Source organism: Columba livia, chromosome 14, assembly GCF_036013475.1.
Source record: "Columba livia isolate bColLiv1 breed racing homer chromosome 14, bColLiv1.pat.W.v2, whole genome shotgun sequence".
Lineage (NCBI taxonomy): Eukaryota > Metazoa > Chordata > Aves > Columbiformes > Columbidae > Columba > Columba livia.
Genome location: NC_088615.1, coordinates 4,977,112 through 4,999,568, shown reverse-complemented (window position 1 = coordinate 4,999,568; position 22,457 = coordinate 4,977,112). Strand labels below are relative to the sequence as shown.

The following is a 22,457-nucleotide window of genomic DNA, read 5'->3' as shown; positions in this document are numbered from 1 at the left end:
CTTTTTCTAAAGTGAACTGCATTATCATTTACTGATCTTATTTCTAAACAAACTGCAATGAATTCTACAGTTGTTGCTGTCTGCAAAAATCCCACAACCTCAACATTGGATTCCAGGACTTTTATTTCCTGAAAATAATTAAAATCAGAAAATGAATACTGATGTCACTACAGAGAAGCTGATCATCTTCGCAAAATCTGTTCTTACAGTCTTCACCCTTTTCACCAATGATGCTTCTTTTTCATCATCTTCAAGAAGTGATAACAGTCTCATTATGAGCCACCAATATAGCATTTTTTTCCCTCCATACCTGCAAGGACTCCATTCTTCAGCAGGCCCTTGGAAGCCTTTTTTTTCCCCCAATCCTTTTTTTTCCTATATGCTTCTGTTGCTCACAAGAAGACTTTAATCCAAGTGCTTTATGTTCACTATTCGGAGTGGCTCTGACAGTAACATCCTGAACCAGAATCAATGCACAGGTCAGGCTCAAGTCCAGGCCTTACTACTACTGCCCTTTGACTAGCTCTTTGGTGAACTGATCATCTAAATGCGCCCTGTTCTCAGGATAAGACACTGATGCAATGTGCATCTAACCTACATAGGACACATGAAGTCACCCATCGCTTTCACGTTTCCTGCCCACGTCACCTCTCCCCCACCCACAGGGGGTGGTCAGATTTCAAGCAATACAGTCCTGGGCCTGTTCTTGCTCTGCCCTCACACCTTTAGTCCTGAATTTTCAGTTTGTTGGGACTGACTAGTTGACGCAGTTTGTTAATTTGATCTGAAAAAGTTCTCTCCAGGATGTTGCTCCTCTGTTAAGCCATGCTTGTGTTATTTCATACTTGGCCTATAACAGTCCTGCCAACCAAACTCTTTCAAAATATGACACTGACAGAACAGATTTATCCAAAATTTTCTGAAAGAAATGTATTCCAGGTCCAACCTTATTCTTCAGTCTTCTAAAATCTGTCTTATACCAAGACAGATACACTTTGTAAAAGATATACATCTTGTACAATAGATCTAAGATTTATTTTGCTCTTCACCAACTGGAGGCCTTCCTTCCATTAAATTAGTTGTCATCTCCTGATTAAGATAATTTAGTACAATCACAACAAAGTTTTGCTGACAAGCAGTTCTGACAATCAGCCATTTCCCCACTATTTCTTCTGTAACACCTTGTTAAATGGGATAAATACACCATATATAATCAAAAGCACATCAGAATAGTTCAACTGATACAAGAATTATAGACAAGGCTCACGGCACATGAAACAATAATGAAATACTACAGAAGGGCTGCACCAGTCACTTGTGTCACTCACAGTATTTCCACTGGCTGAAACAGCGTTTTTTAACCCCAAAAACTGAGCATTAGGAAATCCAGGGCTGTGGTACCTTCTCAGTCCACTTTCATTTGATGTATTCTGGCTGATATTCGTTACAGTGTTCTGTAAAGAGCTCTTGTGGTCGCAGAGATGCAAGATGATGTGTTTTAATTTGTGCCCTCTGCCTCTTGCCCTGTCAAGTTTTATTACTATTTGCTGTGTCTTCTAGAAATATTACTGGGATATGATGTTTTAGTCTTATTTGTCATAAACAAAACTTTGGTTTCAGGTGAGTCTTTAGAAAGAGAAGACTGAAGTTTTTCACTAAACCACACCAGCGTAATTGCTACAAGGGGAAGGGAAAAAAGTGCATGAGGAAGCAAACACTGTTCCAAGAACACACTGAGAATAAAATACTTGCGCAGAATTTAAATCAATCCAAATGCGGTTCCTAGGAACAGCACAATCACTTCATTTTCAGCTTATTACACTCTAGCCAGTAAATTAACAACAAAAAAAATGGTTTAGAAAAAAAACTAAAATCCTACTTCAGATTGTTCATCCCTTAATGACCCTCAATTATGTTTCTTTCCTGCTACAAGTGTATTTAAGAATAAAAAGCAGTAGTCATAACCCTAAATAGACTAAATTAGCTTAAAACCTATTTTCTTTTGTCATTGAGTTTTCTCTGAAGGCAGGTCACAACCTAGAAATCCTTCTACTACTGTATTAAGCAGCGGGACGAAGTAACTTTGGTTGATAGTTAAAAGCAGAGTGTCCTACAGCTGTTTGCAGCCGAGTATCCAAAAATGGGCACCAGCAGTAAGAACATATCATAATACTCCACTTACCCCAAATGGTATCAATGTTATTAATATTTGTTATTTCATTACAATTTTCAAATTGGTATCTCACATTAAATAAAAAGGGTAGCTCGGCAAAGTAAAAACCCCACAAGTTCACAAACATGCATTTTTCCTCAAAATTGTGTTCTGTTGTGGAATGAGTCTGGCAAATTAAATACAAATTAACTTTCAAAATGCCAAGCCGTGTTTATTTGTGGAGGATAATGATGTTTCCCCTCCTTTCATAGGTATCATTTGTTAAACTGGTTCCTCCAGGAGATCAAGTAACTTATGTCCTAAAAAAGTAACAAGAGCTGTTTCATTTGTCTCAGAGACCCAGTTTCTAGTTCCTGCCCAGATACAGATGATAATTTCAAATTACACTGTGTATTTACAACAAACTAATTTCACTATGGTTCAATAAAGGAACAATTTATTTATTTACTCACTAATAATAAGATCACTGGATTTTTATGAACTAATTTCTGCAGCTACAGAAGTTACTGTGTAAGTAACGACAACATGATGCTGGCAGATTTACCCTAAAGGGTAAGAGACTCCACTTTCCAATTAGAAGTTTATTAGTCCTAAGTTTTCAGCTGTCTCAAGATACACATTATCTGTTTGGCAGCAAGGAGAGATAAACCGCTGTTCTAGAACTTAACTCCTTTAGACAATCCACACCGTTGAACAGAGGCATTTATTTTTTCCCCCACCTCTCTTTGCTTCATCAGATGGAGGAATAGCTAATTAAATCATTGTCAAAACAATGAATAATTAAAAGTGACAGCAATCATTAAGGTATCGGCTCTGTTTGCAGATGTAAGTTACAAAGGACGTAATTTATTTTCCAGAAGATGCGGTCACCCACTGCAACTCCAATAAAATTATCTAAGGTTATCCAAAGCCTTTTTCTTCTCTTTATGTTAAAAATAGACTTGAGATACCACCTGACTAGTCTCATAGAACACAAAACACACACCTCCCCAGAACCACATAGGGATGCGCCTGTTTACCGAAGTGAAGTCTTGAGAGGAAACACTGAACAGTCTGTAATGTACATTAGAATGTTTCTAAACAGCTTGACGAGATGGGGAGAGCAACTAATAAGAAAAACATTTATTGTTATGAGTCAGAATGGAGCAGAGGAAAAAAAAACAAACCACATACTCCTTAACTCCCAATAGGGCTCATTATTATTACAACAGATTACAAAAAAAATGCAGGTCAGTCTCATTAAACAAGTTGAATATACACTAATATTCCTAATTGTATCCCAAATGAACCAGTTAATATCTATTAAGCATGCAGTCAATATTTAAAACTGGTTAGAACAGGACACACTAGCTGGATGAGGGGAGAGAGGAGTGCAACAGCTTTGATGTATCTTCCTTACAACATACTAATAATACGGATGTTGTCATATTAGTTTCATTTTTAGTGGCAAACCAAACACATCTGAAAAGATTTAATACATTTAAAATAACAGTCTACTTAAAATACTACTCTCACCACTCTATAATAACTGAAATAGACACCACCAGTAGTTCTAATATAATTAGCTGCGCTTTTAAATTTAATTGAAAGCATCTCTCATAAGAATACCTTTTGGATCTTGAGGTCGCTTCCAGACTGAATCATTCAAAGGAGCACCATACAAGATATACAACTATCTATTTCAGTCTATATCCCTTCTCCCAAACTTAGAACCACGGAGTGGAATTAGACATATTGATGCACATCCCCAACACAACAGTGATACAAACATTGGAAGGTCAGCTCAGGAGCCTGAAGCAGTGATCCACAACAGAGAAGAGCAACCTTGAGAAATTTAAACTTGTAACTCAGATTTGTGATGGTTTAGAGCAGTTTTGTAGCTAACAAACCATATACGGTGCAGTTTCAGATAATACATAAAGTTAGGCAAAAACGTATCGGTGTTAAAAAAGGGTCCCTACCAATCTGCCTGTCCTTTCCCTTATCAACACAAGGGCTTGTGAGGCCAGAAGCAGCTGCTTACACAGCACGCAGCCAAATCAGCTCCAAACCCTAAAAGCTTGGGGTTTTCTCAGCTCTGTCAGCAAGACAGCACAAGCAAATCCTGAACTACACAGTGTCAGTGTAAGGAAGGCAAAGACAGTGAATGATCAGGTATAAAAGTGGGACATTCTCTTTTAGCGGAAGAACAATCTTGAAGTTCGTCAACCTGTTGTGAAACCACACACTAACACTGCACTTCAAACACTGAACCTGTACCTTGCCCTCCTTCTTACCCAAACACCATTCCTTCCTTTATGCCAGTACAAATATTTGTGTGACCATGGAGTTAACTGCACCAGGGAACTGATCCAGTGAAGAATGAAATTGTCAAAAACAACTGGTTAGCCTGAAAGATTCTCTCATCAAGCAGAAAGTATGTTAGCACCAGCCAAAGGAGGATTGGAGAAACATGCCATCTGTGGCAGACGAAGGCTGCAAAACCTCTTTTACCATCAGCCCACGCTTACGCTGACTGTGAAACTACAACCGAAGATTTCATGGGTTAGGTTATGTTTTCATAGTTGTGATAGCGCTGACGATGTTTGAGACTTCAGGGCAACTACAAGGGGAGATTCAGCCACATGTTCCCATGTCCTCTGCTTACACCAGCTTTCACTCTCTCTCTCCTCTCCCCTCCCAACTCAGCACCACTTCCTCAGAGATGCGATACAAATACTGGTGCAGTTGTATAGCAAACGAGTCTAGGAAACTAATCTAACTTAAAAACAAATAACCTACAAACTCCTTTTGGGAGAGAGAGAAAGAGAGAAAGCTTCCAACTGAATCTGCTCCTCTATCCGGCTCCCGAACGGCAACCGAAACCGCCTTACTTACACAGCACATGATGCAGGAATAAATAAGTAATGAATAGGGTTTTTTCTAACACTGTTATTGAAAACTTTAAATGAACAGAGGTAGATATGAGATACAAGAATCAGAATTTTAATACTGTGTTTTAGGACCAGCAGGAGAGAAAGCAGCAGTGTGTTAGGCATTTGCACAATGTTTTGGAAGTAATTATACCTTGTATATAAAATAATTATGCAAATCAGCTAATATTTTATCATGCACTAGCTGGCAATGCAACCAAGAGAAAGTAGCACAGAGCTCAGCTAAGCACCTGGAGCCTTTTGACCACAGTTACACAGTGCTGTAGGTAAAGCTCTTCGGTTTGACAAGCTCCATTTACTTCCCAAGCACAAGATGTAGTCTTATTTCTGGCAAGGCGATGCAAAGCTATGTTTTAAAAATAATTCAAGGACATAGAAGTTATCACACATGCAAACATCATTTAGATTCCCTGAAAATACATAAGACCAACACCTTATGTAATACAAACTATTGTTAGCTTCCATAGGGTGTATAATGGCAATTTGAAAGAGCACTAACAAAAGCACCACTTGATGTGGTTTGTTAATGAAACTTGTGTGTTTGGTCCACACTGGTGGGAGTTTCCCCAATCCTTTTTTCCCCTGGAGCTGTTTAAAAGGTGTTTAGATGAGGTTCTTAGGGACATGGTTTAGTGCTAGAGTTAGGTTAGGTTATGGTTGGACTTGATGATGATTCTGTGATTTTACCTTACGCTAACTCCCAATATACCCTTCAGCTTGTAACGTTTACCTACTTTTGATTACTCCACCAGTTGAATATTCAAACAGGAGAATGACGTATCTAAGTACATGAGATAACGGAGCATAACACTTTCAAAGATGCTTATCACCAATACTAAATTACATGGCCCAAAGACTATAACTTTTTATTCCTTATTAAAACCAGCAACTTTTTGGAAGTTTTTTAAAGGAAGGAGGAAATCCCTAAGAAATAAGTGCTGCAACAAGTGCTTGGCAGACCCAGCCGCATACTGCTGCGGAGTCAAATGATGTGTTTCAAATACAGCCTTACTTTGCATTCCCAAGACTATTTCTTCTCCGTCTCATTCTCTGGTAACCAGGCAGAGGACAAGTCCTCATAGGGCTGGAGATAATAATCATCACCTTGCTTGTAATAATGATACGAAATGCTGTTCTTAAAGCAGTTATCAGCAGGACATCTCTTAAGCAGCAATAGGAGGACAATTCATGCAGTGAGGGTTAACTGTCCCTTACATAAAGCGATGGAAGTGTTCACTGCTCTGAAGATCTTGCTTATGCAAACCAAAATCAATCTTAAATATAAAGAAAACTAAATGATCCTGGAACTGGAGCAAGGGAGTTTACGGGAAGGTCAGATAGCAACACACTAGTGTTAGACAGTTATTTACCTTTTTGCTGGATATATCATATGACGGATCATTTACCATAATGCCTGCTATTACTAATCCTGCAAACAGCACTTCATTATAGAAGAGCTCAATAGTCTGGGTGGACAATTCCATGAACCATAAGAAAATCGCCCATAAACAATAACAATTACTGGCACATTGAAAAAATAAGGTAGTTAGGCAAGAGGATTTAAAACCCCCAGATGAGTATATGTAGCATTCTGCCTATATGTTGGTCAAACACGAGCGTACTACAAGCAACAAGCAATTGAATTTTAACTGTAAGCCATGTCATTGTAGGGTAAATTACTGGTACGCATTTACCATATTAATAAGTATAACGAAGACATAGCATGAGCTAGCAGATAACATGAGACTGGAAGTCGGCAAACCCACAGTTTTAACTGTTATCAACTCGCTGTGACTTGGTTTACCTGACGCAATTACCTTTTCAGTTTTCCTCATCTGTGGAGCGGGGGTTGTCCAGAAACCTGTACTCCTCAGCTGAAGTGCAAGGTCTAATTTACATGCTATGCTTTAGGCTACAACAGCAAGGAATTACAATGACAACTGAAGCAGTAATTCACTCTATTTTACCCATAATTTATCCTTCTCTTTACAGCTTGTACAATTAGAAGTGCTAAAGAAAACCTGCTGCTTATTAACTAAAGGAACTTCTCTTCTACCTGGTTGTATTGGGCCTGATGACAGCAGCTTCTTTAACCCTTTTTCACTAACACTAAAAATCCTTCCTCCTTGAATATACATAACACAAGAATGAACAGAGTACACTAGTGCCTAACTCTACAAATAAATGCTCAAGTGTTATAAATGCGTCTAGCCATTTAGTAACTGTACAAGCATTACAGTCCCTTCTAAACAAGATCATTTGCTGTCAATTTAAAAACAGCTAAAAATATTACATACTTGGGTAACTCATCAAGCCTGCAAAATCTATGAAAACATGGCTCTATAATGCTTCACCTCCCTCCTCACAACACGAGGGAGTGGAAATACATTCCTGCTGGGTCACTAGGAAGGTGTGTCTAAGAGCAAAGCAGGCAGGACTCAGGTTGACCAACAACTGAACTGGGCAGGGAATAGGAATAAAACAGGAGGATGGCAAAGTCATAATCCTAATACTGGGAAGAAATTCACAGACTCTCCTCTTAAGTATACACCCAAGAAACTAAAAAACTCAGTGACAACTATCTCACCCACCTTAACCAATTCAACTGAACATTTGGATTACACCATCCTTACTACATACACATCTGTCACCTTCACCATATTTTTAGACTGTTTCTTATTCTTTGATGCGTGGAAGGTGCTTAAAATGAGCTTGCTCATGTTCTGGTCATACATGAAGAAGATCACAAAAGCTAAGAATGGTAATGAAATTTTAAAGCAAGTGGCTGTAAAGTCTCATAACATTGTGACACAGGCAGCAATCTAATCTCAATGGGTCCGAAGGTCTTCCACCTTATTTATTGCACGTCCTACATGTCTGTGACAGAGACTGGTTAGCAAAAGTGTTAAATTAGAATGACATATTGAGAGGAATTATTGCTATGAGGAGTTTGATTAGCCTTGTTAATTATACATGCACAAATTCTGCCTTCTGCTCTAAATCAAAAAACCTTGTGCTAGGTTAACAACATTTAGTAACTTTTCAGGAAAATAAGAATCAGCAGATTCTGCTTCAAGAAAATTCAACAAAACTAGAGGGATATGGCAGCCTGGTTTTTGAACTCGGCCACAAGGCCAAGCTAAAACCTTTCTGCTTCAGCCAAGTTAAAAACTGTTTTAACAGGCATTCTTTATACCTGTTTTCTTTTGAAAAAGCCAGGGTGTTTTCTTTGTAGAACTCACCTCAAAATTTCACAGGGAACAGAAAGCACAACATATACTTGTCTTATAAGATTGAAGAAGGAAGTTAACAAGTTGCACCATAATCTAGATTTCCATAGCCAGGACTCCAGAACTGTATCTTAGGGACCAAAAGACATTTGCCAGTTTTGTTATGACACAGTCAAGAGATACTTGTTTGGACCCTTTGATGGTTTTATTATCAAAGTATAGATGCACCTATTCTGATAGAAATATGACATTTCTCATATAAGCTGCTGCACAGTACTGGCCGGTCCACAGATCCTGAGTCTCACGCTGCTCACAAGCGGTTCAAAGGCAACACTTTCCCTCAAGTTTCATCGCAACTACAGGCCTGTTTGGGAACAGGATGGGGTGACCTGACCCCCCTGCTACGGGAGCCGCAGAACATCTGGGGCAGCTGTCACCAGGTCGTGCAGAGCCCAAGCGGCAGGGCCATAGTGCAGCAGAGCAGTGCTGTCCAGGTTCCTCCCCACCCGCCAAACGATCTCGGGGCTCATACTCCCACCAGCTATCTGAAGTATGCGACGGGTGTCTCTGCACTCTGTCATGTTAAGATGTTGTTACGCAGCTCGTTAGGTCAGAAAAATTGGCCAACTCTTGCATATAATGCTTAGGCTACATATTTCTACTGCAGACCTAAGTCTAGGACAGAACAGAATCAAATCTCCGACATTACTTCAGGAGTGACTCAGAAATGCTACCTGACTCACAAACTTTGTATCCAGCACCACCCTGGACTTGAGCCATCAGAAACCTCTGCCATTTAAACTGAGCTTACTGCTGTAGAGCAAATGAGTTGAGCACAGAGGGCTGCATTTATACAGTTTATTTTCCAATTCAGTTTTGACCTACTGAGGAAAAAGAACCCATGCAAGTGAACATCTAAAAAAAAAATAAATAGTGAAAAGCTGCCTTCTGAAGTTAATTTATTGACATCATAAAATAACGTGAAATAGAACTTATTAGAGAAGAAATAATTAAATTTAGACACCTTCTGCAGTACAAGCTAAACAGAAACTCAATATAATTCCACACATGTGAAGAACTCTCACACACATTGCAGTACCTGGGAAGAAACTGGAGGGTGAAAAATGTTTGACATTTCTTTAGAAACTGCAAGAATAAAGCTTAGGACAAGCAAACTGTACTAGGCACAGACATGCTTTATTAGTTATTTGGTTTAAGCCCCAAACTTATTGGCAATGCCCAATCAGGAACAAGGTTTTATTGTTCAATCGTAACTAATCAAGGCATTTAAAATTTAAGAAGTGTGAGTTATATCAGCAACTAAGAACAATGAAGTTAACAAAAGGGAGAACTGACATATAACAAAGTGTCTTTTCACATCTTAAACAGTCTAAACCTAATAACCTATCACATAGTCTTCCTATATCTCATATATAATAGGACCACCGTTCAGTATCAAAAATAACTGTCTTATGGACAAAAGTATGAAGATCCATAATTTTGAGTTACCAGGAAATGCTAGAGAGGTGATTCTAGTGTAAAGAGATACGGAGTCGACCTAATGAACTTGACTGCTCAACTTCTGTCACACCAAAGAAAATATAAATACCAAATACTTCAACATACCAAATACAAACTTGAATTTTTACTGTGTATTTTGTAGTTGATAACTTCTTTTTAGGTTCCAAAACTTTGAAGAATTTTAACAGGCTACCATTTTTACTTCAGTTTTTTGATGTTAAAGTAACCAGCAGACATTGAAAAAGAAAATAATAATAACTTAACTATGTATCATCGCTTATTGAACTTTCACACACCAAAAAATCAGAAAATTGTTCAATACAAGTGTTCCACCTTAAAGAAAAAAAATCTCTGACCTCACAAAGCTCTCAGGCACCTGAAGCCCAAATAAGGTTAAAAAAAAGCAGCGAGTAAGCTGAAATTCTAAGATAAGTATCAGCTGAATATGAAACCAAGACGCAGAGCTAACAATCACTATAAAGTTATCGACATTTGAAGTAGCAAAATTTCAAGCTACTTGCACATTTTCAAAATCCCCATATAATCATATTCCTCTTTTAAGGAGAGATTTTCTTGTTAAAGTTCAGTATGTTTCTGCCACAGCATCAGCAGTTATTTATGATGCAGATAACATCACTTAGCCTCTTCTGCAGAGAATTCTGTAAGTCATGGCACTAAGACAGAAGACATTATGACAACTCTGCACCACATACAATGGGACTATTGATTTAGATGCCTCTAAATATTATTTACTCTGCAAGCTCCACTTCTCTCCCACTCCCCCTTTTTCTTTTTAAATACACAATTTGTTTTATTTGGATAACGTTATTCCCAGAAACTGGAGTTTATTAAAAAAAAACACATTTTTTATTATTTGAAATGTCCACTTCCTGCAACTGGTTTGGAAATTGAATGTCTTTTCCAAATCAGACTTTGATGTACTGTTTGGCTTAATAACTTACAAAATATCCTTCAAAGTAAACATTTTTAAAACAGCAACAATGTTATAATACTATAGTGATTGTGAATCCTACATAAATAAAAGTACACAAGCAAAAACCTGATTTCCCTGAAAGTGTCCTTTGAGGTTCTGGAACTCAAGACAGGGTTATTTGTGTTGTCCTGCTATATATATATCACTTGTCACATTATTAAAACTACTTTAGCAAGGGCTGACTTTGCATGCAAGAAGCTATAAAAAGTAAACAGGATGGAAGTCTTGGTGGTTTTTAAATGTTGTCTGGTTCTTAGCCTAGAAAAGTCTCTAGTCTGGTATACAGCACCACAAGCAAAACACTTGCCTATCATGAATGAGCTGCCATTTCTCTTCAGTTTGCTGTCTTTAAGTCTACATACAAAGCAGGTCAGTTTAAAAACTGTTTGGAGAAACAACAGTGTAAAACGTTCAAAATGGAACTTCAATTTTGAACAACTCGCTATTCAACTTCTAAGGCGAGACAAAACTATTAGTTCATGTAATCTCATTTGGCATGTATTAATCTACAGACTATTACTATAATTAGTCCACAACACATGGAAAAGTGGCCCAAGTTTGCCCCTAAAGGGGGCAAAACAATTGTTTTTCCTCATGTCATGGTTGAGAAACACAACAATAGCGTCACGTTCTCAAGCTGCAACGCAGTGATCGTGACAGCCAACACATTAGCCAAGTTTGCAGGTTCTAGCCAAGGAAATAAACTCTCAAGTATCTGAGCTATGTAAGTGTTTAAGGGGTGGGACACAGCATTTCACCCCTCTACCATGATCCACCTCTGAAAAGCCCAGAGGTGGGGATTCAATGGCAACTGCTGTAGGGACGAGGAAAACATTTAGAGAGCGTGTGGCGACTTTGGAAGCGCTCTGAAAATGTCCTGATGTACAGGTGGTTCTCCACTCCCCTCCTACTTTCCGAGGGACTTGTCTGCTCCTTCCCGACGGGCCCGGGGGCCACGGCAGGAGCCGATCCAGGTTTTAAAGGCTCATGTACCAAAAGGGACACACACTCCCTGGGACCCCGACAGGGAAGGGGGTACCCAAAGAAGAAACACAGCTCGCCAAGAGCCGGAAGGGCCCAGACGAGCCCGAGAGGGGCGGGAAAGCAGCCAGCCATAATGGGAAGGCCACAGACTCCCTGGAAAGCTGCCCTTGCCTGGCGGAGAGGCCGAAGCGGCACCGGGAGGACGGGCCGGGGCCGCATCGGAGAGGGACTGGGGGAGCAGGGTCAGGAGGGAGCGGGAAGGGGGTGAGCCGGGCACGGAGTGGGTGTGAGGCAGCCACCTCAGCAGGGGGAGGGGCAGCGGCCATGTTGTGAGGGGGGCGGGGGAGCACGGGCCCGGCTGAGGGGCCACAACCGAGCCGCCCCGGGCCCCCCGCCCTGCCCGCCCGCGCCCCGCCGTACTCACGCCTTGTCCACCAGCTCCCGCACTTTCCACATGTTCAGCATGGCGCCGACCGCCTGGAGACCTCCCCGGCCTCGCTGCCCTCCGCCGCCGGCCCCTGAAGGCCCCGCTCGCCACGCTCCGGGCAGCCGCCGCCGCGCCGCCGAGCCAGGCCCACTCCGGGCAGCCGCCGCCTCTGCCGAACGAGGGACGCGGCGCCGCTCCCGGAAATGGAGCGTCTCGGGGCCGCACGGCCTGCTGGGAGATGTAGTCTTCCTGCCGGCGGGGCGGGCCGGGGAGGCCGGGCCATCCCGTAAGGCCTGCTGGGAGCCGCGCGCCGGCCGGCCGCGGGGCCTGCTGGGAACTTTAGTCTCCGGTGAGGGGCGCTGGCTCTGCGCGCAAGGCCTGATGGGAATTGTAGTTCTGCGGCTTTGCCTGAGGGGCCGGCGACCGAGCCTGGCCGAGCCGAGCCGAGCCGAGCCGAGCCTGGGCGCGTCGTGCGGGCCACGAAGCCACACCCTGTTAAAGCCCAGGCTTTGTGCCCTCCTTGGCTCGGGGTGCCGGTTCAGCCCGGCTCTGACCTGCCCTCACACCGCTGCAGCACCCAGCCTGTGGGGAACGACTTGACCCGCAGCCCGCGAGTCACCGGAGGGAGAACAGTCCGTGCAAACAGCTGGTTAAAGCACAGAACACAGGTGTAAAAGTCATGTCTGGCTATAATAAGATATAAAATACCCTGCTTTTATTGCAAGGAACTCGTTAAAGAGAAGCATTCTGTCTTCACGACTGTTCACTGGTCGTGGTGTATCGACTGTGGTGAATTTGGGCGAACTCTCCGGATTCCTCCTGCAGGCCCTGCCAGGGATTTCCACAATAAATGCAGCCCAGGAGCGCGGCTGGAGGAGCCCAGAGTGTGCACAGACACAGCACAGCCCATCGGGCACAGCACACAGGGGACCCTCGGCTCCACTTCTCAAGAGAGACCAAGTCAGTTGATGAAAAGCCAAGGAACGATCACATCCATTAAAGCTGCCTCAGGAGGATATTAACTGTATTAAGGTGCTTGCCAAGAAGCATTGCAAGACTGCCTGCAAATGGTGCTTGTGCTGGGTATTGAACGGGAATCTCAGCTCCCTGGGTATAATGAAAACAGTGAGGTCAGTGAAGTGGTTTTATAATTGGGATTGTCAGTTTCATCCCATACATTTACTTTGGTTCTCTAGCAACTTGTTTTCAATGTGAGTTTTGAATGACCAGTCATGATGGGGAGGATTTCTTCTCCAAAGATATAGAAGTTGTCAATTTCTTTGCACATCACAGGGCATGAACAGATTGCCTGGGTGTTATAGTTAGTCCCCAATATAGTCTTGATGTATATTTCTTGTTTGTGTGCTTGTGTCATAAATGAATGTATTTTGCTTAAGACAATATACATCTGCAAGCTTTTACCCAAAGGCAACATATATCTGTAAACTTTTTGCCTTTAAATTGTTTACTCAGAGCAAGCAAAAAAAAAGGTATAGGAAAGATGGTTGCAACTGTACTTGCTGCTCAAGTAACAGTCACCTCTTTTAAAAGTTGGTGGTTCTCTGAACTGTTCAGGAAAGCTAAACAGCCTATCACCTGACCGTGTTCTGACATACCATTATATCTTTTTGCATAGATACTTTCATGGCTTCAGTCTCCTGAACATCTCAGTGAAATCTGTTTGAATATAAGAGCATCCTGAACAGATCATCAAATCTCGCATCTTCTCACCAACAACAGTAAGTATTAGACGTTCATGTAGAGAATGGAAGAACTGGTGAATGTGGATGGATCAATCCCCAGGTACATCTTTCCTATTTTCAGTTTTCTGTGGCTTGGGGACTTTGTTCTGGAGTATTGGTGCTCAAGCTTTCTGCTTAGGAGCACCGAATGGACTTTTGTTGTATGAATGTAACTGGTTGCTTTTTGAATCCTTTTAGATTAGCTTACACAACACCTGGTGGCAATGAATTCTGTGATATAACTGTTGTGTGAAAAAATAGATCCTTTTGTGTATTTTAAATCCTCTCCTTAATAGCATCAGCAGTTCAGGCGTTATGAGAATTAGTCTATAACAATTCCCTGTTGCTCCTTTCCTTGTCAGTTGCGAATTGAGAAATCTGTCAATTTCTTACTACACTGTTTTCTTCACTGTGGCTAAGACTTGCAATATAGTTAATTTCTCCTCATTCAGAAGTTGTGCCATATCTTTTCAGTTCTACTGTCTCGTTTTTGAAACGGAAGGGGAGGAACCAGTCCTCTGTGCAGTAGTGGAGACACTGAACAGCCTTGAGATGTTTTGTATTTTTTTCTTAGTTCGCTTCATAAGAGTTCTTAACACAGTTTGCCTTTTTGAAGGCTACAAAACACAGATAATATTTTCATCTGCAGCACAACATCTATGGTGACTGTGGCTGGTGTTTAATTGAACTCAGCACCAGCTTTGCTGCCCACACGAATGTGGGGCACATCATTACCATGTGCCTTTCCATCTTGGACTGGGGGAGGGAGATCCTTAATTTCATATTATAACGCTTGACAAAGCAAGCTGGGTGACGACTCTTCCTCTTTGATACCTGCCCTTCATTTTTTTCTGTGAATAAACTGAGGAGACTGGTCTTCAGGAGTAGAAGATGACATTTATAATATCTGTTTAAAGAAGAAGTAATATAAAGTATTTTAAGTGGAGCTTGCAGAAACACCGCTTTTCCAGTTTGATAGAAATGTTCTTTTTAAATTTGGCTTCAGTCGATAGTGGATCAAAATCAAATTTCTAAATTAATTTCTGATGAACTCCAAGTTCCCCAGATTCTGCTGTGGTGCAATGAAATTGGGGTTCGTTCTTGTTAGTGCTGCTTTCCTGGAGCAGCTGCAAGCAGCTCCCCACGTTCTGGGTGCTGGAGTAGACCTGGGCTCAAGCTCACCATGGGCTGCAAGAGGCAGTTTCCAGCATCCAGATTCTGACCACACCTCAGGGTGCACATACCCCAAAGTCAAATCCACCCATTCCTCCCCATTTTCCCATCAGGGATGAGATTTGAACTGAAACAGTTATGGGTCAATAAGTCAACAGGATTTGGTTGATTTGTTTGTTTGTTTTAGAATTTTTTTTCCATATAAAAAAATATGAGTCACTGTAATCATACACTTCAGAAAAAGAGAATATTAGAGTATTTTAGATGCAGGCAGAGGAGAACAGCAGTAAATGCAGAAGAAAGAGAGAATGAAGCTAGAATTTAAAAGCAGTTAAGATGAAGATACTTCTCTTTTAAGCATTACTAGCTATGTCTGGATGCAGTAATGGGGCAAGAAGAGACGACTGGCATTTATTGTCAATTTTAAGGTATAGTGAAAAGCAGGTCTTTATGTGAGATTGGATGAACATGACTGACTAATTTTGCCATCCCCATTCTGTCAGCTACTGATAAAGTGCATGAGCATATGTATAATTTCTGAATGATGTGAAGACACTTTCTGGTTCATAAGTAGTTCCTTTAAAAGAAAGATCTGATCGGTGTAGGTAGAGAGTAATGCAGTTTCAAAGCAATGCAATATCCAGCATAACAGGTTGTAACATATATCATGCAGAGGAACTGTACTTTATTATAATTTAAGCCATCAATTATAGGAGAAGCAGTTAGAGAAATTGAACTAATTTGAACACTGCAATAGAGTTTGCACCTGGCTATTCCAGAAGTTAATACGGGCCATTTGGTGCACAAAAAAGTCTTGCGCATTCCAAATGCCTGGAGAGCAATATTGTTGTTAATATCAACCGTATTAATGCACAGTAGAGAGATGTCCAAGTCAGTGATTAATTTACAATTAAAATGTAGGAGAAAAAAAAGAGGAGTGTCAAGGAAAATCACACTGCAGCAGGGGAGGGAGCCAGTGGCACAGACTGAGACAAGCTTTTCATTTAAAGCAGTATTTGTTTTCATGATTTCACAAAGCTCCACTTTTTACCCACTTACACAGCTGAAGTCTGAATTTCGTAAAGTTTGTTTGTTCTAAGAATTAGTCAATAGGCCAGAAGTAACATTGAAATAATACTCTGTAGGCTGGTTAGTGTCCCAGGCTTTTCTGAACAATTGCAGCTTCTCCAAATCCCAATCTGTCTTTTGGTAACACACCCCATACACACAAACATATCCTGTTACAAACAGAAGGTTGCTAGGTGGGCTGTTTCAGCCTGTCTTCTTGCTCTGCCACGGAATGGTTCTGCCTCTGGGAAAAATGGCAAAATCCTCTAGTCTTTCCATGGTCATGAAACTGCCTGTAAAGTTTCCACCACTCAGCAGCTGAACCCATATCACACCCATCTCAGAAGGAGAGAATCTTGGGGTGCAGGCGGTAACAGGGAATTTTGGCAGTGAATACCCCCTGGGGAAAGTGTGGGGAGAGTGAAAAGGAGCCTCTGGCAGTGATTTCTGCTGGTCCAACTTCATCCCTCCTACCACTGCCCTCTCTCCCTCCACGCTTCAGCTGTTACACCCATTTACCAACAGCATTTGCATGTCCAGGACCTCTCTGATTCATTATAAAGGAATCTAGGTAGGAAACTTCCTTCAAAGTTTTTTTGAGAAGTGTAAATGATCCTATTTAAGCTTTAGAGCTAAGACTACAACTGCCCATGTTATGCCTGTGGAAGACTAGGAGTGCTGAGCAAGGTGCTGACTTATCTCGGAAGCTGAGAGGACAATTCAGCTTCTTCTGCCAAGGTAACACTGGTGGATTTTTGCAGGAAGGCCCTGCAGGGAGACCATGTTAAATGTTAACATCAGTCTGCATTCGGCCCTAGTGCTACTTTATTTTTTAGCCTGAAGAAATGAAGGTTGATTCCCTACTTTGGGCATATTGTGGATTTCACTCTATCTCCTCACAATTTGTTGAAATGGTTGAACCATTTCACTTAGGTGAGGCAGAGGTGGTTAGTTCTCCAAGTGAATTGCCGATTTATGCAAAAATCTTATAAGTTTCCTGAAAATAAATGACAGAATAGGAGGGAACTTGTTGTTACCGCTCCTGAAAAAGTAATGCAAGCTGAGCTCAGCTGTTAGTGGAAAGCATTTAAGGTCAAGGTTCTCTTCTTGGGGTTCTCCATTGTCCAGTAAGCAGTAAATTCTGGCTTTTTCTGTGCCTAGGGCATTCACAATGTTGCTCTTTGTTGTGGATTCCCTGATGTCTTGAATGGGGTAAATTCCCGCTGCCGAAATATTACCATTTAATTATCAAACCAATCAACTGTGAGACAAATGTCCCCAGAGAAGCAGTTTTCATTAGTTCCACTTTTTACAGAGTTACTTGGGTTTTTTGGTTTCTCCTACATTAACAACTGGCAGTGTGTGCAGGGTTCCAAATTAGGATGAAAATGTGGGGCTTGGGGATTGCCAACTAATGGTTGATATTAGGTGTTCTGAGCTTGCTTTCAGGCTTTATCTGATACTTTTCTTGGAGAGGCTTTGGAATCATAGTTTTTGAAATGTTCCCACTGTTATAAGTGCAAAATATGGGGAAACCCCTTCTGAATTATGTCCTGGTGTCATAGCTATCTCTGGCATGCCCTTAGACGCTTCCTTGGAGTGGCCCTGGTACTTTCCAAGGGAAATTTAGGAGAATGTATTTGAGAACTTATCCTCAGAGTAGAATTCTTGTCTCTCAGATGAATCATGCATGATCTTTATTCTTCTCACAGAAACTCATCTCCAGATTCTTCGGTCTTTTGTTTTAGCTCCAGTAAATTCTAAGAATCTAGAGCCTGGACTATTGCTGGTATTTGCTATTATGCAGCTGTTCCAGTAAGTTCTTTTGTCCACTGACAACAATCCATCTCTCTCTAGCACTTAAACTATACAGGAGGAGGAGAAAAATGCAGGCCACTGTCTGCTTTTTGTAACAGTCAGCCCTTGACAGGTTTGTCTTGGTTTCAAGTTCCAAAATTCCTGTGACAGTGGCCAGAGTTAGAAAACTGGTAGCAGAACAGGGCTGAACCAGAAGCACATGCCAGACTGGTGAGGTCAGAATTTTTGGGTATGGCTGCAGCCCCTAAGTGTTCCCATTTGTTATGTTGTCAGTTTGACTGGAGTCCAAGCCACTCAGCTTTGTGCCAGATCCCAAGCCAGAAAGGTCTTGTTTGCCTGATTTCCTAAGTATACAAAGCTTAGGAGATCTTGCCATTTTTTGCCTTTGTGTCTCTCAGTCCCCTTGCAATTATTGTTGGGCCAATTTCAAACCAATTAGATACAAGGGTGGCAGGCTTGAGGATATGAAGTTTTGTTTTGTGGAAATGCACAGCTGTATGGAGAGAGATGCCATATGAATGCCCCTATAAGCATGTAGCAGGAGTAGAAAGGCTGTGGTAGGCGTTCAGCTGGATAGCTGGGAATCCCCTTGGAGAGCACTATTACCTGTGTTCCTGCTTTGAGGGAGTTTGTTCATTCTTACACACAGGAGAATCCAGCCACGTGACACAAAACTATAGGAGAACAGATCTTTATTGCTCACTGACTGTTTCAGTTTGGTCTGGCTATCCTCATGTTTATTAACTAGCATCATAGATGTCTTCGTGTCCCATCAGATAAAGCCCTACTGTGGCTTTTCATCAGCTGTGAACTATGAGGGCACAGAAATCTAGTCATGTTTCCCTCTTGATGCCACTAAATAGCCCCCTAAACAGGTGAAAGAAATGGCAAATCAAAATAATCTTCAAGCTATGGTGCAAAGCAACTGCTGTTAGGTAACCCAGTAAAACATGGTCAATGAAATCACTGCAACGTTTTCTCTTAAAGATCATGTGTACATGATTTCATGGATATAAGCTAACAAACAAAAACCAGGGAGATGGGAAAGCAGTGTTTAAACAGCCAACGATTAGTCTCATTTTTGTTTGGCTGGAAATGAAAACTGCCGTGGCAACACTTCACAAGATGGCCTTCAAATTCCTTTTTCAGAATATTTAGCTGGACTTGGATGGAAACACAGTAGATGGAGACATTTTCACAGACTGGCAACCCAGGACTCTCCAGCCTGGAATTATCCAGCCAGTTTTAGTCAGAGGAGCTGGCTTTCTGTCTCAAAGTGGGAGACAGTGCTTCCCCCCGCCCCCAAATCGTTAATTAGATTGTATTCCAAAGAAAAGAATGGAAGAAAACACTGCTAGCTTTTCTATGTTCAAATAATAATAATAATAATAAAGCTGTTTAATGAGTTTCTTTTCTCTCTGTCAGTTCACATAATAATTTATATGCGTCAACAGCAAAATAGTACAAATGCAAGTCCTGCAATGAAGAGTTCTCACCTGAGTAACTTCAGTTGGGGAGAGGAAATGGTGCTTTAGTGACTTTTATTTCCATGCTTCCCTCATTCTTCTTTTCTGTTTCAGTTGCTTGCATAGAATGTGTTTGGTTTGGTTCATGTTGGTTTACAAAATAAACCTTTAAAAGCTGCTGTTGACCATTAGTATTTTACGAAAGCAAAGCGCAAACACCATCAGCAGCAGAAAAGCTACTGAGGTTTTCATGAATGAAAAGGAAAGCTGAAAGAGCAAAATCAGTCTCCAAGATGAAACTGATGAGGTTTATTGTCAAGAGGAATGTCATATGGGAAAAGTACTACAAATTAACAGCATCTATTTCTTGTGAAAGAAGAACCAGATTTGATCCACTGGAATTTAAGTGGACATTTTCTTGCAGCATTGAGTAACCTTATCCACAATCATTTGCTACAGCTTCTTTCTCAGGATGATTTGGTACTGGCCGCCACCAGGTAAAAAATAGTAAATTAAACAGATTGATCATCTCTGGTTGCAAAGTTCTTCTGTGAAGTTCTTGACATTTCAATCAATATTGATTTTACTGTGTCTGGAACCTTCAATTTTTAGATCTGGACAAAGAAAGTGAGAGCTGCCATCTACTCTTTCTCCAATCGTGAGGGTAGCTTTGGGAACAAAGTGATGCTTGTTTCCAAGTGCCTGTCTCCTCCTTCTGGAATAATTGCCAGATAGATCTAAAATTTTGCCTTGCACATGGTACCACCCAGTAAAACGAGTATGTTACACAAGACCATAATGCAGTGTCCTGGTTAATTTTGTATGAGTTGTTCAACTGCTTTCTTCATTTGCAATGGTTTCAATTCCTCTCTTGTTCCCAATGGTGTGGCTTTTATTTGCTGTGTCCCCCTGTGTCATGAATTTCACTCTTACCTTTGTATGAAGGCTGAGTTGAGAGAGAAGATGTGAGCAGCCCTCAAGCTTCCAGGTGTTTGTTCATTAGAGTTCATCAGTCTGGGAACTGCCTCCTCTTTTGGAAGACAAGAACAGAAAAGGAGAGTATAAATGCTGCTAGCCTGAATAAAAAGGTTCTGTTATTGGGAAGAGGGGTAAAAAAAATAAATCCACAACAGAAACAAAGAGGTAAGAGCTCTGGAGAGGCAGGAGTTGTCAAAAAGCCTTCCCCATCAAACAGACTTGAGAGAAGCATAGCAGACGGATTTTCAGTACCAGTCAAATGTAAGAGTGTAGAAAGTTGACATGCTGTCCCTTGGAGAGCCGAGGTATTGACAAAAGACATGCAAAGTTGAAAAATGTACATTTGTGGAAAAATCCATCCTGACAAGTGACTGCACTTAAGTTGCCAAATGGACTTCACCCATGGGATGAAACTCAATTATTGTTGCACATCCAATGAATCCATCCATGGAGAAAGCACATGGCCAATAAAAGGGAACCATTCAGTAATCAGATCTTTCAAAAACTATTTAGCTCTTTGCCACTGAGTACCTGCTATAAGTGACGTGTGCTTCCCTGCAAACCTGCTCAGCTTCTCCGCTCACCCGGTAGAAATGCTGGGCCATTCTGAGCTGTTCTGGAGCACAAATACATCCTGCACAAGCCATTCAAAAGAATTTCTCAAATCCTTCTGAGGAGATGTCCAACATCATGGCTTTTTCAATTGCAGTTTGTATTTAGTGCATATGAAGGATGCTTTTGTGCTTGGAGATATTTTTATGATATTGGCAGCAGGGGCTATTTAATGCTAAAAGGATTGTGTTAAATGGTTTAGCCCAGAGAGTCCCAGTCAAGGCTCCATTAAGTAAGAAGCTTGCAAGTGCTAAGTCATTGAGACAGTCTTCCATTTGGAGTGAGGAAGTGTCTGGTGTGCAGCTGCTGCTCAGAGTTTATCTTTCCATACCAATATTTACTAGGTGCCATCTCTCTTCTTTTGAGATTACATTATCCTTTGCACAATCTGTGTACTTTTTATTTGCCATCTTCTTGATTTCAGCATGGCCACAGTAATGATCATGAATAACTCCTTCTTATGGAAAAATCTATTTTGGGTAATTTTTTATTTTCTGTTTCATAAGTGAAACCCAGCCCCACTAATGGCATCTAAGCCATTTGTTTTAGGATGCACCTGCACACATATTTGTTTTGTAACAAAAACATCTTTGTGAAACTGAAACACTGCAACTGTTGTTTTCGAAAAAGAGGCAACAGTGGCTGGCAGTGGATGCTTTTAAGAACACGATTATTAAGTGCAAGTGTTTCATAAGTCCACTTAGTTGCTATGGCCAAATTTGAAACCTTCACTTCTTTTACCAGCCATCTAGTTCTCTGCTGTGTCTGTTTCCATAGATCTGTTGTGGTGCTTTTTAGAAGATGTGTTTCCCTAGAATAAATGGAATATCCAGTTTTTCATGACAATTCAGAATGAAGTTTCCTTGAGATATGTGAAATTCCAGTTCCAGCACTGTGTACACACACATATGTGGGCGGACACACAAACATCTGTCCTTACACCCATCAATAAAAGGAAAAATGTCTTGGGGACTAATCTGTTCTCTTTTTAAAAAAAAAAAAATAAATTATTTTCTTTATTTCTTGTTTACTCCCATTGTTTCAACCAAGCTTTTTTCATAATCTGTCTGCCTTTCTTTTTACAATCTGGCAGTTTTGTCTTGGAACGTTCCCTGGCCTGCCGAACAACAAGCTTCTCCTTCTTCAGATTTTCAGGGAAAGATGTAGCACATCCATTCCCACTGTCACCCTGACAGAAGTTTGAGGCCACTCTCAAGATAAGAGGTAACAGGCCCTATCGAGTCAATTAGCAGTGGTGAAGGATCGAGCATGGACCATCAAGTCTGCACCGTTCCAGCTGCAGAGCTAAGTGCTGGAGAAAACTGTTTAGCACAGTTT

The 22,457-nt window shown here is 41.1% G+C and overlaps 1 protein-coding gene and 1 long non-coding RNA gene across 2 annotated transcripts in view; one reads left to right on the top strand and one right to left on the bottom strand.

Annotated features, from left to right (window-relative positions):
- The window catches only part of CLINT1 (clathrin interactor 1), a 48,568-nt gene extending 36,103 nt beyond the window's left edge, over positions 1 to 12,465 (bottom strand). Inside the window, exon 1 of the mRNA XM_065029677.1 lies at positions 12,260 to 12,465. Within this exon, the coding sequence (XP_064885749.1) occupies positions 12,260 to 12,300 (41 nt within the window). The 5' untranslated portion in view covers positions 12,301 to 12,465. The remainder of the gene's footprint in view (positions 1 to 12,259) is intronic.
- A 123-nt stretch (positions 12,466 to 12,588) lies between these two features.
- LOC110359432 (uncharacterized) overlaps positions 12,589 to 22,457 on the top strand; it is a 306,576-nt gene continuing 296,707 nt past the window's right edge. The window contains exons 1-2 of the long non-coding RNA XR_002414620.2: positions 12,589 to 13,392; positions 13,899 to 14,001. This is a non-coding gene — a long non-coding RNA (uncharacterized LOC110359432). The remainder of the gene's footprint in view (positions 13,393 to 13,898; positions 14,002 to 22,457) is intronic.